The sequence below is a fragment of the Macaca fascicularis genome, chromosome 10, assembly GCF_037993035.2.
Source record: "Macaca fascicularis isolate 582-1 chromosome 10, T2T-MFA8v1.1".
NCBI lineage: Eukaryota > Metazoa > Chordata > Mammalia > Primates > Cercopithecidae > Macaca > Macaca fascicularis.
The window spans coordinates 29,621,318-29,636,279 of record NC_088384.1 but is presented as its reverse complement, the minus strand read 5'-3'; the positions used below and the strand labels follow the sequence as shown (position 1 = coordinate 29,636,279).

The 14,962-nt window shown below is 56.9% G+C and overlaps 2 protein-coding genes across 4 annotated transcripts in view; one reads left to right on the top strand and one right to left on the bottom strand.

Annotated features, from left to right (window-relative positions):
* The window catches only part of RSPH14 (radial spoke head 14 homolog), an 83,382-nt gene that overhangs the window by 10,409 nt on the left and 58,011 nt on the right, over positions 1-14,962 (bottom strand). Inside the window, exon 1 of one of the 2 annotated variants that reach the window (XM_074004280.1) lies at positions 908-1,231. The exons of the other annotated variant lie outside the window; for it this stretch is intronic. Within the exon in view, the coding sequence (XP_073860381.1) occupies positions 908-932 (25 nt within the window). The 5' untranslated portion in view covers positions 933-1,231. Of the gene's footprint in view, positions 1-907; positions 1,232-14,962 lie in introns of those variants that run through there. 2 annotated transcript variants of the gene reach the window in all.
* The window catches only part of GNAZ (G protein subunit alpha z), a 54,224-nt gene continuing 40,742 nt past the window's right edge, over positions 1,481-14,962 (top strand). The window contains exons 1-2 of one of the 2 annotated variants that reach the window (XM_045364436.3): positions 1,481-1,696; positions 3,931-4,051. The gene's annotated coding sequence lies outside the window, so the exon portion shown is untranslated. The remainder of the gene's footprint in view (positions 1,697-3,930; positions 4,052-14,962) is intronic. The other variant, XM_065522437.2, reaches the window with a different exon arrangement.

Here is a 14,962-nt window from a genome sequence, read left to right as displayed (position 1 = left end):
TCCAGCCTGGGTGACTGAGCGAGACTCCGTCTCAAAAAAACAAAAAAACAAAAAAACAAAGTGTAGCCCCTCAGCCACTGGCTGAATTCCCTTGGTCCTCACTGGACACCTCCAGTGAGCAATAGGTTCGCCTCCATGATGCCCATAACAAATATACGTCCTGTTCCTGACAGTTTAGGCAGCACCCTCAAAGGTGGCCCACGACCGTGCGGCTACGTAACGCAATGGTCTCCATCTCACAGCAGAGGAAACATTCCCAGGGAGGTTACGGGATGATGCTGAGATGCCATAGTGTCCGGCTGGCAAAGCCAGGCACAGTAGCCCCTGCCTCCCCACCACAGAGCTACGATGGAGAGACCACTCTATTGACCTCTGCCATGGTCAGGTCCAGGGCTGCTGCTCAAAGAATGGCACGATCCACATAATTTGACCACAGAGGTGTAAGGTGATAAGGAAGGTGTTAGCTGGGAAGGCATCTGCACTTTGCCAGGGATGCTCTAGGATACACAAAGCTTCAGGTTACAAAGATGGAGAAGACAGAGAGCAGCATTCACGTCTTGGCCCTCTGGCTTGAGAGTCTTTTAAGCATGGAAGTGAGGGGGCTCCTGGCCCTGAGGTCCACAGACAGGCTTTGAAATTGAAAGCAGAATTTTGCAGCCTGGGTTCAGCTGCATTCTGCTGAGGGTCTGATGCTTTCCACGAGCTTCCCAACAGCGCCAATGGCCTTAACTGAACTGGCTCCCTCACTTTTTTCTGGGCTGGGGGCCAGCTCCTTGGTCCTTCTCCCTTCCTTCCCTCCCAAGTCCACCTTTCCGTGTGCCAGGATTGCCAGGGACGCCAAAGAGCCCCTACACACTGGAGCAGCAGAGATGACTAATGCCCCCTCCCATCGCGGCACAAACCTCACCGTTGTAAATCGTTAGGGTTTGCATAGGCCTTTCACACGTTCTGAAGGATTGGTGAGACAATCCAGGAAAGCAGGTGCCACTAGCCCCACTTTGCAAACAGAAAGGCTGGAAGAGGTCAGTCGGTTGCCCAAGGACGCAGAGCTCACAAGAGGCCGAGCTGGGTTTGAACCCGAGTGGAGAGAAGGTGAGCCGGGACGACTGGCTGCAGTTAAGAGGGCCAGGGCCATGACTGGGCTCAGGCTCGTTTTCCCGGGCTGCCAGAAGTAGCCCCTCGGGCTCGGCTACCAGGCCTCAGCGCAGCGGAGTCACTGGGACGCCGGCGCGGGGAGCGCGTGCGGGACCGCGGCGCGCGCGGAGCCGCGACCCCGCCCCTGTCCGTCCCCATTGGACTGTTGGCCCGTCCGTCAGCTGCTTGTGCCCAATGGACAGAGGGTCGGAGCTCGTGGCGGGGCGGAGGTGCCCGGCGCGTGGTGCCCGGCGGGCGCGCGGCACCCCCCGCCCGCGGTTGGCCTGGCAACGGGCTGCGCTCGCGGCTCCGCCCCCTGCCGGCGGCGGCGCGGCGCGGGGCGGGCGGACCAGCGGGCTGGCGGCGGGCGGCGCGGGAGGGCGGGCGGAGGGAGCCAGGCCGGCCGGAGCGTGTGCGCCGCCCGCGGTCCGGTCACGTCCCCGCGTGGGCGCCGCCGCCCGCGTCGTACGGAACGAGGGCGCCGCGGCCCCGCGCTCGCCGCCCCGCCCCGCCCCGCCCTGCCAGGAGCAGCTCAGCAGATGCTCTGTGCGGCGGCCCGGAGGTGAGTGAGCCGACCCGCGGCCGGGCGCGCGCCGCTGAGCCTCGGGGGTCGGGAGCATGACCGGGGCGTCCACCTTGCCCTCACTTGGTACTCCTCCCGGGCCTTTGTGCCCCGAATCCGCCAGGACGCAGCGTCAGGGATGCCCGTCAGGGGTGGGGGACACCAAGGGCGGGGACGTCTGCGAGGTGGGCAGGGGGCGGCCTCTGGTCGGGCAGGTGCTGGGGGAGGGAGGCGCCGCCAAGCCCATGACCCCGCGGGAGGGGGCGGCTGCGGACCCGGGACGATGGACAGAGGGCGCCGGGGATGCCGCGCGGGGCTGCCGGGCGACCCCGAGCAGCGGCTGGTGGGGAGCCTGGGCGGGCAAGGCGAGCTGCGGGAGCGGCGCTGAGGCGGGTCTCCCTAGAGGGGGATCAGGGAGGGGCGGCCGGAGCCGATGCAGGGCCTTTCCCGAAACCAAGGAAAGGGCCCCAGAGGCCTGGGCCCGAGGACCTGGGCCCGGAGACGGACGGCTAGTAGTTCTCGGTCACTGCTCTTGAAGCGAGCAGGTTCCTCACAGGCATTTAGAGCAAGAGATGAGTATCGACCTGCTGCGATTGTAATACGTTCCCGGCTCAATATTTTTTCCCTTAAAAGGCGGTGGGGGTGTTTGGGGGAGGGGAGTGAGGGCCTCAGGGCAGGCGCTCCGTATCCTGCGGGCGATCCGAGGGGGCTCTGCCTTTAGGGCGGTGCTGAGCCTTTCTGGGTGATGATGGCAGGATTCGGCCTAGGCCGAGAATTGGGGCTCCTGTTACTGAGACAAGAGGACGATGCCAAGCAAGACCAGTGTTCCACGGAGTCCGTGTTGAGGTGGAGGGACCCGCCTGGTAGAGAGGTCTGTCTTGCTTGGGGAGACAGCTCAGCCCCTGACCGGCTCCTTTCTGCCCAAGTGATTTCCCTGCCCTGGGGATTGAGCTCTCTGGAGAAGGCTCCTTGGCCAAATTCAATTAAGCAAATATTTACTGAGTGCTCACTCCCCGAGGGCCTGGTGCTGGGGTGCACCGGGTGGGAGTGGACTGGGCCTCCCCTCCCAGAACTGATTCTCCACCCCATAGGGGAACACGTCTCTACTCGGCCAACCCAGCCTGAGTGCAGGTGCAGGGGCCTTGGTAGGGACCTTAGAGTGGTGCCCTGCGCTGGGGGGTCAGGTGAGCCCGTGGACAACATGACATTTGAACTGGAGCTTGAAGGACATGGGCACAGCTAAGCTGGGCATTGTGGGCAGAGAGGAGAGAATGGACCAAGGCACTTGGGCGGTTAGGTCTAATGGGAGCACCGGCAAGCCTGGGGAGGAGTGGGAGGTATGGCGGGAAAGGCGGGTGGGGGCTGCACGGAGCTGAGGGAGCTTGGAAGTGGAATGACCTCGCTGCTGGTTAGCTGTGGCTGTGGTGGAAACCACAGCTTCCTCATCTGTAAAAGCGAAGCAGTTCCATGACCCCATGAGCTGGGGTGGGCCTGGAGAAGGGCTAGCTTAAAAGACTGGGGAAGGCTCCTTGCAGTCTGAGTCTGTGCTTCCAGGCACTTCTCCCTTGGGCACAGCCAGGGCACCGGGTAACCACCCAGGCAACCCCCTTGTTAGGATTGAGTTGCCTGTTTTGGGGATGATGCTTAGCTGGTGACTCTGTGCCTCTGGGATGTGGATGTTTGAGAGCAGTAATCGTGGCAGCCTGGGAGCATCCATCTAGGGGGTGCAGTGGGGGTGTGGATGGCCTGGCGGTGCTTGGATAAAATATGCGCCTTAAGCAAGCCTCATTCTCTAGGAATGAGAAGATGCTGGCATCTGGTTTAAAAGTCTTCCTGTGTGTTCCTCTAACAGACGTTGATTTTCTGAGACAGGAGGTGAATAAGGCATAATTTCTCCCCCTCGGAAGCTGGTGTCACTTTCTGCCCTAGGTCAGCCCCCTCATTTCTGGGGATGTTTTGCTCTCCCTCTGAAGGAACTGTTTGTTACTCATCTTTGTGGTGTTCCTGCCCTCCCCACCCAACACACACTTGGCTTTGGCCAAGGCCCAGGTTGATGCAGCGAGAACAGGGCCTGCCCTCGTGGGGTGTGCAGTCTGTGCTGAGCAGGGTGAGCTGCTGCGCTCTGTGCCTGTCGCCTGGACTGTTGCAGGGACCTGGCATGCAACTGTGGGTTTGGGACACCAGGAATGGATTCTTCCCTCTGTCCCCAGCCTCTCAGGCCTTTTGTTTTCTAGTCTCAGGAGGAACCTCAGAGACCTGGAGGCCCCACCAGAGTGGCTGGAACCCGATGCAGGAGTGTGGGTGGGGCTCAGTCTGGACCTCAGGAGCTTCTAGAACAATTCCAGGAATTTGCAGGTAACTGGATGGACTTGACAGGGCTGCCCAGGGCCCCCGCAGAGAGGCCAGTAGGACAGGAATGCTGAATATAGCAATTTAGGAATGCTGAATTTAGTCATCTTGTGTGTGAACACATGTGTGCAGCTTCCTCCTCTGGAGGCAGGGAAGGCAGCCCTGTGCTGTCTGTCCCACGCTAGCCTCAGAAGACTTAATTGTGTGGCGGCAAAGGCACTCTCACTGCTGCTGACCATGGCAGGTGCACGGGCGCACTGGAGGAGGCAGGTCAGCACTCTGCTCTCCCGAACCCTCCAGGAAGGAAACCTGGGGTAGCCAAGCTTCTGGGTGCCTGTGAGCACTGTGCTTGGCTGGAAGGAGCACAAAGCGAAATGGACAGAGGCGTCAGTGAGATGCCAAGAGTCAGCCCCAGGCAGAATCCCAGAGCAGAGGCTATGCTGTGGCCTGGGCAGAATGAAGAGGGACATGGGAGCACCGAGACTCTTGTGGCCCCGGGGTGGTGAGGTGAGAATTCCAGTCTAGGTGGCAGAAGACCTGGGGTCAGGCCCTGGCCCCGCCATCCTAAGTTTAGCACCTTTTTCTCTGAGCCTTGTTGTCCTCATCCATACCCAAAGCCACGAGTGCCCCGCCCTGTCCCCATACCAGCCCCTGCCATGCATTTTGGCCCTTTCGTGCGAACACTGCCGGGGAGGCGCTTCACAGGAGTGAACCAATGGGCACCGCTTGGCAGATCCTGGAGCATGTAGGAGGAGACGTCAGCCCTCTAGACTGAGCCCAAGGAGCAGAACCTCACGCGATTCATCCATTCATTTGTTCAGCTAACATTTACCAGTGCCTGCTGCATGCCAGGCACTGTGCCAGGTGCAGGGGTACAGCAGGGACAGAGCATCCACTCACAGTGCTCACACCAGAAGGGCAGGGGTTGACAGTAACACGTGTAACTAAGTGCTGCACTGTGGCGAACACTAAAGCAGAAGGTGGGGGACACGGGACGGGGGTGGGGGGCTGACACAGTACCATGAAGAAGTGCTGGGTGAGTGGTGTGGCTGAGCAGGGGAGAGACAGCAGGTGCAAAGGCACTGAACAGACACTCCCTGGCCCCTGGAGGCCCCACCAGAGTGGCTGGAACCCAGTGCAGGAGTGTGGGTGGGATCTCAGGGCCAGGTCCTGCAGGACTCAGCAGGCCCCAGTGAGGCAGGAAGACCTTGGCAGGGTTGGAGCAGAGAAGAGACTGGAGCTAATCTACACTTTGAAAAGATCTCTCTGCTGAGGTGGGAAAATAGGCTAGGGTGGGGTAAGGTTGGAGGCCATGAGGGGCCGTTGCAACATTCCGGGCAGAAAGGCTGCTGACCCAGAGGTGGGAGCTCTGGAGGCCCTGAGAAATGCAGGTGGGAGATTTGTTTTTTAAAGCTGCAGCTTTTAAACGACAGCTGCAGTTTTGGTCTGAGCCAATAGAAAGATGGAGCTGGTATTGGCTGAGAAGCAAGATACAGAAAAACCCATTCCGGGGAGGTGGGGAATTGGGAGGTGGGTCTGAGACCCAGAGAGCCATTGATGAGCACATGTGGCCAGAGGGAGAGCAAGGCTGGAGGTGGCAACCTGGAGCCCTTGGCACTGAGGTGTGTGGGAGGCCGGGGACCACGTGAGGTCACTTAGGGATCAAGGGTAGGTAGGATCAGAAGAGGCTGAGCTGGGCCCCTGGCCTCCACTGTGGGAAGGATGAGTTGAGAAGCATCAAGAAAGAGAGATTGAGGATTGGCGAGCTTCACAGTGGCGCCTCGGGAGGCTGGAGAAGAGCGGGTCCCAGAGAGCAGGTCCCCTGTGTCGAGCAGGAGGACATGCCCAGGGACTGAGCATTGCAGGCACAGCTGCCCACATGATTTTGGGGGCCCACTACTTGAGAATTATTAAGGGCCTGACGGGATGGCCCACACCTGTAATCCTACACTCTGGGAGGCTGAGGTAGGAAGATCACTTGAAGTCAGGAGTTTGAGACCAGCCTGAGCAACGTATAAGACCCTATCTCTACAAAAGTAAAACTAAAATTGTACATTCTGAAACAGCAGCAGCAGAGCATTAAAACTGTATGGATGCCCAAGTAAGTGCCCGGGAACCTGGCTGGTCATGGGGACCTCGAGGATAATACTGGGGCTGTGGTGGCCCCTGTGGGGAAGGAACGCCTGGAGGGTGGACCCGCAACCTGCCAGCTGCCCACTCCCCACAGCATTTCTCCTCCCTTCCCTGAGTGGGCAGGTGGGTTGTGTTGGACTTTCAGGGCCGCTGGAGTCAGTCAGACCCAGCCTGTGAGCTTCACCTTGGCCCCATGGCCCCGGGAACCCAAAGTGAAAACTGCAGCAGGCAATTGCCTGCTGCAATTCTTCACTGAATGTGTTGCTTCTTGCCCCTTGGTCTGTGGACCCTTGGGCAAGAGGCAGCAGGAGGCACATCTCGAGGTTGAGGTCTAGATGGTTGCGTCGGCAGGCCCTGGACCTGCATGGCCACAGCTTCACACAGCAATGGCTTCTTTGCGTTCATCTCTTTTCCAAAGGAACCTGCCACATCACAGAGTTTTGAGTTATTTGCTTCTAAATTAAGGTATAACTCTCTTTTAGAGACGTCCCTGGAGAATCCATCAAAAAGTGCTAAGAAGTGAGCCTGTTAAAAGCCACAGTGAAGGGAGGGGCCTTACACATAGTGTCAAGCCCGGGGGTGTTCCTTCTAGCAGCCTCCAACCAGAAACACACCCTGTCCCCGAGGGCTCAGCCAGGCCTCTGGTGGCCATGGGGGCCATGGTCAGAGCAAACCTTTCAGGAGATGCTTGTCCCCTGGGATGGAGAGCTGCCAGGACAGGGGTCCCTGAGCCCCTTTGTGAGGTCTGCCCCTGTGAGTCATGGAGGCCAAAGTCCTCTGAGGTGTGGAGAGTGGACCTCATGTGCCCAGTGCCTTAGTAGGTCTGGGCAGCCCCGTGTCTGGGCAGCATGGCCCCTCTCACCCTGGTTGGTCATAGGAAGGGTGGCTGAGGAGGAGGCTGTGCTGGAGGCCGGCGTGGCAGTGAGGGCTGGCTCTTAGGCTATGGCCCCTGCTCCAGACAGGGCTGGTGGGGCCTCTATCTAGAACAGCACCGTGTTCCTGACCATGTTTCCTATGCCCTTTCCTGCTGCTATTTTTTTCCCCTTAGCACTCGCCACAGCATGAGCTGCTCCCTATTTGATTCATTCATCATATGTGTTTGTGTAAGCTCCATGAGGGCAGGGATGTTGCAGAGTCACCATTGAGAATCGGCACCCAGGGAGTCGCTGTGGAGGGAGTGAACATTCGCAGACAGGCATGCCTCAGTGGCCCTGTCCAGCCCCTTTCGCCCTAGGGCTGGGCTGTGTGCTTTTGCACTGCAGAATCCCTGCTCCAGCTCAACCCTCTGCTCCTAAGAGGTTGTGCCTTTGGGTCCCCAGAGATGTGTCTTTGGGCCTCAGGTCTGGCCACCAAACACAAACCACCTTCAGGTAGATGCTACCAGCTGGGCCCCGTCAGGCCCAACTGTGGGTCACTGTCAAGCCAGAGGCAGGTGGACAGATGCCTCGGGCTGACGCCGGGCCACTCAGTGATGCGTTGTGACTCAGCGGGGCCTTGGTCAGACACGGGGATTCACAGAGTGATGGCCTGCAGAGGTATGTCTGTGGAAAACTGTCCTAAGGGGGTGAGCCAAGACTCTGAAGGTAGTAAAGGAGCATGGTGATGGTAGAGTGGCCTTTCCAGGTGGTCCCTGTGCCCCAAGATCAAGGAGTGGCCTCTCAGGCCAGCAGAGGGGCTCAGGGCAGGGGCAGGCACCAGGCCTGGGTAGAAGTCCAGCTCTGCCTGTGATGGTGGCCCTGTGAATGCTTTCCACTCTCTGGGCCTTGGTTTCCTTGCCTTTGAGTTAGAAGCTCTGGGCTGGGTCAAGGGTACAGACAGTTTCCTTTCTTCTCTCAACTCTGGAGTGTCCGTCCAAAGCACGCTGTGCTGAAGAGGATTCTAAGGCTGTGCTGCAGCCCAGAGGGAAAGAGTCATGGTTGATTAGTGATGTCTGCAGCAGGCACAGGAGGCAGAATTTAGATGAGCTTGCTGGTGACTGGTGAACCTCACCACTGCATCCGCCTCCTACCAGCAGCTTTAACCCACCCTATCTCTCCTTACATGCCCCTTCCTTAGTGACACCGATGCTGACCCCTTATTGGAAAGGACTGGCCTCCCTCTTCCTGAGTCTCATGAGCAGCTCATGTCATTGTTTGCTGACTGCCTCTTCTCTCATTTGATGCCTCACTCCCTGCAGTGACCTCAGGGTCCAACCCCATGCTTGGTTCATGGCAGCCTCTTTCTGTATGAGTAAGTGAATGAGTGGCAGAGACTCAGCCGCTCTGCAAGGCTGGGCGCCTCCTCTTGGATGTACACCTGGTTTGATCTCTGTTCTAGCAAGGAGCCCCTGAAAGCCTTCCTGGAATAGGGAGACTGGATGGCCATGGAAACAAGGTTCTAAACCCTGTGGTTTCACTCCAGGTGTTGCAGGAGTGGGGTCAGCAAGGGAGGAGGAGGCAGGGTGACCAAGGAGGGCTGAGGCATGTGAGTCCCAGGCTCTTTGTTTGTGGGGCCCAGTGGTCCTATCTGACCTTGGCTGTGGAACAGCTAACCAGGCTTCCCCAGGGGCGAAGATGGGAAAACCTTCCAAGCTGCCAAGAGGGGCCTTCTGAAGACCCTTCTGACTAAGGGTGGGAGAACTTGGCACCTACAGCCTTCACCCTGGCCCCAGCAGGCCCTGACCCCCTGTGAACTGGTGGTACCCCACCCCTATTCCTCTTGCACCCCCACACTAGTGGCCCTACCCCTCACTGTGGCCAAGCCAGGGAAGGAGCAACTCCAACATAAGGGCTTGGCCCTCATGCCTCCTCCTGCCCAGCTCTGCATGGCACGTCCTCTCTGGCCTTAGCTGCCCCAGCTGCGTGTGGCCTCAGGCCAGCCCCACCCACCCCTCCTGCTTCCTGTGGCCCTGTGGAGTGGCTACCAGGACCCCTGCTGGTGAGGGTGGGTGCGGGTGGCCTGTCTCCAAGCTGGGCTTTTCTCCAGCATGGTCACCCCCTCACCCGCTCCGTTACCTCTGATATGCTGTGCAAACATATTTCTCGATAAAATGCTGGGAAGAAAAATAATTAGAGTGTTGCCTCCATTATCCAATTTCTGATTAATCAAACTGTCTTTGTCCTCGGCCAAAATCTATTCATTTCCCTTAAACACTGGGCCAGTGCCAGGCATTGATTTCCTCTATGATAACACCACGCACGCAAGCACAGACATGCCCAGCCTGGCCCCACCCCATGGCTGGGACACAGAGGCACTGGTGGGGCTGCCCTTGTCCCCCCAACACCGCCCACCTCCTCCGAAGAGTCTCCTGGCCACACTGACACCCCTGTCTCTGTCACGGCTCCTGGAGTGCTTGGCCTCAGTCTCCACTGTGTTTGTCTTGCCACGCTGGCTGTTCTGGGACTCTCCCTCCTCCCAGGATGGTGTGGAATGGATAGAGGAGGTGTGGAGGGTGTGGTCACTGTGGTCCCCAGGGACCACAGCAAATGGACTGCAGCACCAGGCTCTGGGTAGGCCAGGGTTTGGGGAATTATCCCCATCACTGGCACAGGAAGAAGGCCAAGAGTGAGGGCCAGGGCTTCTAAGGGGGCTGAGGGGCCATGCAGTGTATGTGTGGGGTGGGAGCACACTTGCAGGGGTAGCAACAGAAGCCAAGCCCCAAAGGGCTTACAAGATGAGGGGGCATCCTGGCTCCTGGGCCTGAGGGCTCAGTAGTGGGGCAGCATCAGGTCCACATGGGAGGGGGCTGTGCATCTACCCATGTCCACCCAGGGAAGGTCACAGGCCTTTCCAGAAGACCTCCCAGAAGTCCCCGACTATCCCCTCCATGAGCCACGTTGACCAGTCCTCACTCAGTCACTACAGGGGACTGGGATTGATTTATTGGCACCTGCTTGGTGTTAGGTTCTTGTGGGCACATGGGATACATCAGTGAACAAACAGACCAACAGCCCCTGCCCTATGGCACAGCGGGAAAGAGGTGGGTGATAAACTAAGTAAATTATATAGTGTGCTAGAAAGGGACCATTCTTGGGGCAAGGCAGCACGTGTGGTGTGGCTGTGTGAGAATACGGGGGTCATTTTCCATTGTAAATAGGATGGGCAGGGAGGCCTCCCAAGGAAGGGACATCTGAGCTATTGGATGGGGAGGGGGCGCGGAAGCCAAGTCCACTTGGCTTTCTGGACAACAAGCTTTCCAGGACGAAGGAACAGCCAGTGCAGAGGCCCTGAGTTAAAAGTGAGGGATGGTGCTGGAAAGGCAGCTAGAGGCAGCATGGCAGGAGTGGGGGACGGGGAGCATGGGAGTGGGAGTCAGAGAGGCCAGGCATTGCAGAGCCCTGGCACCTCGACTGGACTTTGACTTGGGGTCTGCCCATGTCAAGCAAGCATTGGGGGCAAGCAGGAGAAGGTTTCAAGCACAAGTGAGACATACTCTGCCTCGTTTTTACAAGGAACCCCCTGGCTGCTGGTGGAGCACAGGGTACAGGAGGCTGGAGACAGCAAGACCAGAGAAGTCATACTGCTGCAAAACAGATGAGAGGCTGGGGCTGGCTGGTGGGATCGAGTGGTGGAATTCTGGACAGAGTCAGGGCAATTGAGGGTTCCCCCGAGGCCGGCTGGGCCCAGCCACAACCTGCGGTGCTGGCCTCAGTTCTCAAGGAAAGGGACCCAGGGAAGGCGTGCTGCGCATGTAGTGGACACCACTGATGCCCCTAGGTCCCCAGGGTAGGGGATGGGATTGTGGGATGCCACACACGGAGGCAAAGGGCAGGAGGTTGCAGGGCCTCAAAGACCCAGAAGGTGAAATCAGATTCCCCACTCAAGTGAGGGGTCTGATGGAGTCAGCAGTTTCCTTCCCTGGGGAAACTGAGGACCCAGGAGCCTGGGGCTACGGCTCTCTCTAAGGCAGCAACCTCTTTGATTTGGCTGTTAATGAAGGCCCCACTTCTTCTCTGCTGTCATGGCCACCCTCCCTTCCATAGGCGGAACCTTTGCATATTTATTTATTTATTTACTCCTGGCCCAGAGAAATATCTGGCTTGATTTCCTCCTGAGTCAGTGTTCCTCAGGTGACACTATTACCCTTTGTCTGGTCAGCCGTGGTGGCTGTGGGCCAAAAGACAGGACAGGTGGCTGAGGGTGTCCAGAGCCAAGACAGCACAGGGTTACAGGGAAGGGCCTCCCTGGTCATCTCATTTCCCCTTCCTTTAGCAGAAGGACACTGGGAGGCCCAGCTGGGACAGAGCCTGGGGTTGTCTGCAGAGTGGGGACACTGTGTTCACTAACCCCAGTCCTTCCTCCCATCTGCTCAGACTATGGCTTCAGGATAGGCAGAGAGCTTTGAGGAGGCAAAGAAAGGAGGACCTGTTTCTAAGGTGAGACCCGTTGCGGATCTGCAGGTGCCAGGCCCATCAGGCAGGTTGTGGGGAGAGTGGGGAGAAGCCAACCCAGTGGCCTGAGCCCTGGTTACTGTAGAGTAGCTGCAAAGAGCCCACAAACACGGAGTCACATGTCCCCAAGCCATGAATCAGTGATGTCTTACATGTGCGTATGCTATCATTTTTCAAACATTGCAAAAGCTATTGTGATAAATGAAATGCAGAGTCATTTACAAGCCTTGCGGAAATTTTGGTGCGCGAAAACCCTCTTTACCTCTATCATCAGCACTCACTGGATTAATGGGTGCCCTCCCTTCTCACTGTAAAGCATGCAGGCTTATGTCAGTGCAGATGGGCCCTCCAGGGCAGCAGGCACTCTCTAGAACCCCCTTGCCCTTCCACATGTATCCCTTTGAGTCCATTGTGATTGTCCCAAACCTGTTTGTGCCAGTTGTACTCATTGTAATCACAGCCTGGAATACTGTGTAAACTGATGGGCTGTAACTGTATAGAGGACTTCTGTGGAAATGAAAGTAGATGCTTTGGAAAGCCTCAATAAAAGCCGTGGGTAGGTTTGGTGTGGGCAAGCCAACTATGAGTTTGGGGACAAGGAGTATAACAGCCTAATGTTCAGATTCCAGTTCCTTTGCCACCTCGCTTGTGTTGGAAAAGGTAAACGAGATATCATGCAAGGTGTGCTGTGGTTTAAGCAAGAAGTGGCATAACCCCAAAACCGGAAACTCTGCTTTAGGAAGAGTTTGTGTCTCTAAAAATTGACAGACATATGAATGTATGTTTATCTGAGTTAAATGAAAATAAAGTACATGTATGTCATCTCTTAGGACTTCCCGCTTTAATTCACTTTTCAGTAGATCAACCAGCCAGCAGTCTCAGGTTTGATTGCAACATTTGGCCATCAACAGTTACTAGAAATATATTTGTTATAGGCCAGTCGCAGTGGTTCATGCCTATAATCCCAGCACTTTGGGAAGGGGAGGCAGGTGGATCATTTGAGGTCAGGAGTTTGAGACCAACATGGCCAATATGGCGAAACCGTGTATCTCTAAAAATACAAAAATGAGCGAGCCGTGGTGGTGGACACCTGTAATCCCAGCTACTTGGGAGGCTGAGGCAGGAGAATCACTTGAAACCAGCAGACAGAAGTTGCAGTGAGCCAAGATGGTGCCACTGTATTCCAGCCTGGGCAACAGAGAGAGACTCTATCTCAAAAAAAAAAAAAAAAAAAAAAAAAAAAAACCAGAAATATGTGTGTAATAATGTTGGAATCTGCAGGCTGGTCTTTTTTGTTGTGTTTGTGTTTTTTTGTTTGTTTTTATTTGTTTGTTTGTTGGAGTCTCCCCGTCACCCAGGCTGGAGTGCAATGGTGCGATCTCGGCTCGCTGCCACCTCCACCTCCCAGGTTCAAGCTCCTGTCTCAGCCTCCCAAGTAGCTGGGATTACAGGCACACGCCACCACACCTGGCTAATTTTTTTTTTTTTTTTTTTTTTTTTTGTATCTTTAGTAGAGACGGAGTTTCACCATGTTGGCCAGGCTGGTCTTGAACTCCTGACTTTGTGATCCACCTGCCTCGGCCTCCCAAAGTGCTGGGATTACAGGCGTGAGCCACCGCGCCTGGTCTTGCTGTGTTTTTTTGTTTATTTTTATTTTGCTTGGAGGGGGTCATTGCATAATACTTGGAAAGGTTGTAAACTGGGAATCTACAACAGAGCCAAGGCCACAGGGGCCAAGTGTGAGGAGGGGGCTGGGGCTGCTTGATGACACTGCAGAAGTCCCATGGCAGGCCAGCCTGGAAGTCCCTCTTTCCCCAGGACTAGGATTCACAAGGCCCTTGGAACCCCAGCCCACCCAAGCAGAAGAGTCCAGGGACAACCTGCAGGGAGGTGTGGGGTTTTCTAGCGCAAGAGGACATGGGGGATGGGCCTGAGGACCAGGAGATGCTGGTTTCACAGATCCGAGGCTAGCTGGGCTCTCAGCCTGGGGTGTGCAGAGTCCACACTGTCTCCCCCCGCCCCCCCCCCCGCACCTTGCCCCCAGAAACTCCCATTTTAATTCGGTAAGGTGTGAAGTGGTCAAGATCATACGAAGGTGGGACGTGAGCTGGCTGGCATGGGAGAGGGCAGGTGGGAGACTGGGAGACCAGGCAGGAGGCTCCAGGGAAGTTGAGAGAGTGAGAGAGGAGGGTGGGCAGGAGAAGTTTCAGGAAGAGGACTCTCCGCACAGCCAGAAGGAACTGGAAACCATACCAAAGGAAGGGCCCTTAGGGGCTAGCCTGCAGCTCGGAGAGGGGCAGGTGTGATGCACATTTGAGAAATATTTGTGGAAAGCAGAAGCAAGAGGTCTGTGGGAGGTCTGGGGTATTGGGGGTAGTCAGGGAGGGCAGACCCAGGCAGAGGGGTTCCAGGGGAATCTAGTAGAGCTGGCCCACAGAGTCCCAGGGATATCACGGGCTCCAGGAGCAGGCCATGGGGTCAGCAGCGACCTCAGGTCCTGAGGCCTGTGGACTGTAGGGTGACCCCTTTGCAGGCTGCTGGGAAAGGTCATTTTAGGTAATGCTCTCAAAAGGGAGTGCTGGGGAAGCTTCCGAGCTCTGTACAAATATTTTTTGGTGTTCCTCCATCTACCCATCCATCTGTTCTGCGAATTTTTCTCAGAGCACCTGCTTGGAGGGAAGCAGAGCTGGTGCCTGGGGGAGGGAGGGCAGAGCAGGAGCCCAGACCAACCTGCGGTGGGGACCCTGGGGAAACCACACACAAGCCATTGGAGACGAAGGTGGGAGGAGGGGATGTGGGTCAAATGTGGTCAGGGAAGGTGCCTGCTGGAGGAGCCAGCAGCCCTCAGGCTGAGGAAGGGCCGGTTTGTGGGGCATCCCTTCCATTTCTTCCCCCGGGGAGGTCCGGTCCCACTGCCGAACCAGCGGCACACCACACCTGTTCAAGGTCACACGGGCTGGGTGGCAGGCCCAGACTGAGTCCACTGGGGCTCCAGTGATCCTGATGCTGCAGTAGTCGGGGGTCCTCACGGGGAAGGAGGTTCTCCCTGGGCTTCACAGGGCTGTGTTTTCAGCCAGGTGAGGTGGAACAGGGCCCTGTGGGTGTGGTGGGTGGGAGATGCAGCCGGAGAGGCAGGAACCTTGCTTCTTGTGGAGTTAAAAAGGAGGGGGGGTGAGCTATGCAGGTGATTTTTTTCCCAGAGGGCAGTTCCTGGGAGGGTAGCTTGTCCCTGCCCATGTCCAGTGTCACTGTCAGTAAGGCAAGTTGAGGTTTTTATCTTCTTCGGAAGATGTGGCTTTTTAGTCCAAAAATACAAACGGTCCCCAACTTAGGATGGTTTGACTTGCAGTTTTTTAACTTATGGTGCAAAAGCAATAAACACGGAGTAGAAGCTTTGCTTCGAGTACTCATATAA